Source organism: Spea bombifrons, chromosome 1, assembly GCF_027358695.1.
Source record: "Spea bombifrons isolate aSpeBom1 chromosome 1, aSpeBom1.2.pri, whole genome shotgun sequence".
NCBI lineage: Eukaryota > Metazoa > Chordata > Amphibia > Anura > Pelobatidae > Spea > Spea bombifrons.
The window spans coordinates 73,349,859-73,354,237 of NC_071087.1; the positions used below are offsets into that span (position 1 = coordinate 73,349,859).

General features: G+C 35.8%; 1 protein-coding gene across 1 annotated transcript; it reads right to left on the reverse strand.

Annotated features, from left to right (window-relative positions):
• Positions 1–643: 643 nt before the first annotated feature.
• On the reverse strand, positions 644–3,268 carry LOC128491297 (bone morphogenetic protein 2-like). The gene is made up of 5 exons (XM_053463608.1): positions 3,014–3,268; positions 2,471–2,613; positions 2,079–2,201; positions 1,660–1,830; positions 644–1,072 (listed from the first exon to the last, which is right to left on the reverse strand). Exons 1-5 carry the CDS (start codon positions 3,240–3,242, stop codon positions 644–646), a joined length of 1,095 nt encoding a protein of 364 aa, XP_053319583.1. The 5' UTR covers positions 3,243–3,268.
• Positions 3,269–4,379: the final 1,111 nt, after the last annotated feature.

Sequence of the window (4,379 nt, forward strand, 5' to 3'; positions counted from 1 at the left end):
ACATGGTTGGATATCTACTTACAGCTCTTTCTTGAATATATTTAATATTTAGTTCTATTGTGTTTAATAACTAAGCATGCCCTTAATACAGTACACTGCACCTTTCTTATGGAGGCACATCATTTTACATGTAAGCTCTGATTTGCAAAATGCTTCACTGGCTACTGCTGGATCTGGAATAGATCCACTAGTGCTTTATATGAAACAGATCCACAATCAATAAATTCACTTTTGACTGGTGGGAGCTGTGCTGCAATAAATGGACACTAAAGTATTGGGACACCTGACCATTACCCCAACAGGGACTTTGATGACATTGCATTCTAAATACATTGACATTAATATGAAGTTAATTCCCCCTTTTGCTGCTATAACAGCTTCCACTCTTCTGGGATGGATTTCCACAAGATTTTGGAGGGGTCAGGAACACTCCAAACACAGAAACACTCTTATGGAAACCCTTCCCAGAAGAGTGGAAGCTGTTATAGCTGCAAGGGGGGGGGGCAACTTCATATTAATGTCTGTGGATTTAGAATGCAATGTCATAAAAGTCCCTGTTGGTGTAATTGTCAGGTGTCAATCCTTTTGTCTATAAACTGTATATACAATAGTTTTTAGGAGTCTCTCACATTAGAAAATCACATTAGTGGCATCCACAGCTGCCAGCAACCATATCATCATATTGTTTCAACACAACATTTTCATCATCATCAAAGTAGAGTAGGTTTATGGAGAATAGTTTGTCAGGAACACAGCAAGGGCTGTTGACTCCTTTTGTCAGTTTCAGGGCATTAATTATAGACTGTACAGTTGCATGGTTGGTGGGTCTCATGTTCTGACCTAGAGGAAATGGACATGTTCCCTTACAGTGGTACGCATTATATCCTCTTGGTGAGATAATCCACCCAGACCACCCTATCTCCTCAAAGTCTACATAGAGTGGATTCCTCTGGCAGGACAGTTGTCCTTCATCTGATAATGACCTAGTGATCCGTGTTCTGTTTGGGGCTGGTACATACGGTTCATTGGGGATTGGCATAGCATGGCCATCTGAATAAGAAATATAAGAAGACTGTTAGTTACAGATTAAAATGCTACAACATAACCATTCATGATATTTAGGGCATTATACATTGATTTGCAAATATAAATTAAATTATTAAATTAAATTATTATATATTTGGGCAGAAATCCCTGATTTCCAATAAAGATCGCCCCTGACAGTTTATGTACCTCAGCGTTGGACATTCTGACTAAACCGAAAAAGGTTTTATATACATTTATATATTTTACATATACAATATCATAGCAATCATGAAAATGAACAGTGTCCTGTAAATTGAAAAAAGGGGGTTTTTTTAGAACTGTTCCTAAATAGCCAAAAAAAAAAGCACATTCCGATTCTGACTGCATTCTGGGAACCTCTGCATGTATGGCACTGCTTGGTATTCTAATCTTTTGGAGGTCTTTTATACTGATATAAGTAGAATAGAAAACAGCTTCAGAAACAAAATGTTAATGATAATAATGTTATATTGATTTTTGAGTTAGAGAAACTAAATGAGACAGAGTTCATCAGCCACATAAAATGGAACAAAAATAGCAAGAAAGGCTTTATGTGCATTAATAAGGCATACCTAGCTGATTGCTGACTGAAACAATGCCTCGTCTTCCATCGTCGGTGAAAAGAACAAGCATTGGCTGCTTGCTTTCATGGTGATCTTTTCCAGAAGCAAAGCGGATTATATTAGTATCAAATTGTGCTCCTCCCAGATGTCGGACAGTTACAAGAAGACCTTGATTTTTGCTTTCATCATTCCAAGCACGAACCTGTTAAATAAAGAAATCCACATATCACATACCTGTACAACATTGTTGTGTTTAGTCTAATAATTCCAAATGCATCCATATAAAATGTAGTCCACGAGGTCTGCCCATTTACAGGGGCACAAAAAAAGCTTTGCTTTCAACTACATCATGCTGTTCTATAAAAGCCACACAGAATGAAATAAAAACAGGGATTTTGATGGTTGTTTATTATATAGATTTATTAGCATGAATATAACATGAATACTCACAGCTTGTGTGATAGAAAACACTTCCCAGCCTGAAGAATGAATTGGAACCAGTTTGGATGATAGCAATTTCCTTCCTTGTGGCAGCTGCATTTTATTTTTGTCTAGTACTAAGAACACACTTATCTGTAGGATATAAAATTCATATTATTAGGAATATCAACTATTTTGTACATGTGCCTCCACTGTTCATGTTAATGTTGTGCTTTGATTTTAAGGCATTTGTACAACAATTTTAAGGAAACATCTGAACAATTATTTTATTGTGATTGGCAACTTCAAAGTTATGTCAAGTTAGACAGAATGTCAGACAACATTAGTGGCCAATAAATAATAATGGTCTATGAATTACATTAGGTTTTAAAATCTAGGAAAGCACTTGCTGGTTTCAGTACCTGACAGAAGTGATGTCTCTTGAAGTAAGCATGTTCTGAAGGTCTTGGTTTCAGTTTAAAAAGATGCATCTCTGCTGTGAGAATTTTTTCACTCTTGGTCACAGTTGAGAGACTAAACAGGAAATACATCTGATCACTGTGAACTAAGAAAGAATTTTAGGTTTAGATGTAAGTGAAGCTTAGAGAAGGGCTTCTACACTTTGTATTTAAAAACACAATGGTCCATCACATAATTTACTCAATGCTTCATTATCATTGTGTTACAAACAATAACACTGGTAAATTAACATATATGGTTCCTGTTACTCAGATTAATCTTATTGTGTTTATTTGATCACAGGCTTGGACTGGAACCAAAAAGAGACTGGGCACTATTGCACAATTGACTTAGATCTAATGACCTAAAGGAAAGGGTCTATAGGGATGGTCCCGACCAGTAACATTTAACGTGACATGTTTTAGAAAATTGGGTCTGTTAATTACAAAGAGTACATTTTTGTTTCATAACATTATGTTAAAGTTTCATGAAATAACATAACTCACTTTTATCAAAGAAACTTCTGACTGTGTTCCCCTCCAGAAGATCTGGGTCCTTTGTAACTCCATCCTCATCAGCTACAGTATTAAAAAGATCAATCATGTATTGAGGCGGTTGCTTGACATGGTAAGGAGAATGTGGTGGATCATCAATGCCAAAAACCTCCAGAAGTCTCTTAAGTGCCTGGGACCTTACTTCCCCTGAGTCCTCTACTGGAAGATTCCTGCTTTCCATACTTGTAGTAGGTCTAGATGTGCATCCTTGCACAAAGAAAAGAAGTAGCATCAAGTCCAGCATTTTCAGATGGACGTCCAAATCGCTCTCTGAAAGAGGTTTGCGGTTGAATAACCCTTTGTGCTAAGTGGTGGAATTTATAACAAGGGGATAAGGCAGCTGTGTTTTAAGATCTGAAAAAAGATAGAATTAAGTCAAGTATGCAAAATAGCAATCAGTAAATGTAAAGAAAACTAATTACAGTGCTAACAAGGTGTGAAACAAGACTACCAATGCTCTGCCGGCAATTATCCTACAGTACACAATTTATATGAAACTGGAAGCTCTTGTCCTGTGTACATACCTAATGTTAAAGGTTTGCGCAGGAGGAACAAGCAAGGATTTAAACACCTGGAGAAGCTGGGTTTGCTTATCATTTTTCTGGAGTGCATGTGAAATTATTCTATTGTAACTGGTTGAATGAGGAGAGTTTACTCTCCCCAGGAGACTAACTTCCTTTTAACGAATTTATTAATGGGACAAACAAGAGAACATTAGCTTGCGTGAATTAAACTCTGTTAAGCAAATTGATGTTAATGCAAAGCTGGACTCGTACTTTAACTAAGTAGATCTCCTACAAATTAGCTAAAGCAGCTCAACTTCATTTAAAATTACATGCTAAAATGTGGCATGTTTAAAGAGGAAGATGAACCGAAAACAAGATTTTTTTGTTCTTCCCAAATAAATGATAGCCGTAGTATGCTTGTATAATTCTGATTGTGGAATGAATATTTACATAGTTATGAATTTAGCACTTAAGCAGCAGTAGCTAGCCAGGTGGCATTCAAAACTGGGCAGCCAATCATCTATTTTAACCAGAGGCTTATATTAAAATGCAAAAACTACTATATTGATTTTTTTAAATGTGTTTTTTAGGGATTTATAAACACATTTGTGCAATCTGTGGAAATAGAAATAATTTCGCTGCTTAATGAAAATGAACATTCTTTAGACTGGAACATGAAGTATATTTTATGCAATAATACTTGATGCCTTGATGTCTTATTTATTTTTATTTATTTATTAAAGCTATTTAACAACACCTGAGTTGATTATATGTTAGGTTTGAGAATAGTTGGTACACTAGCTTTTGAAATT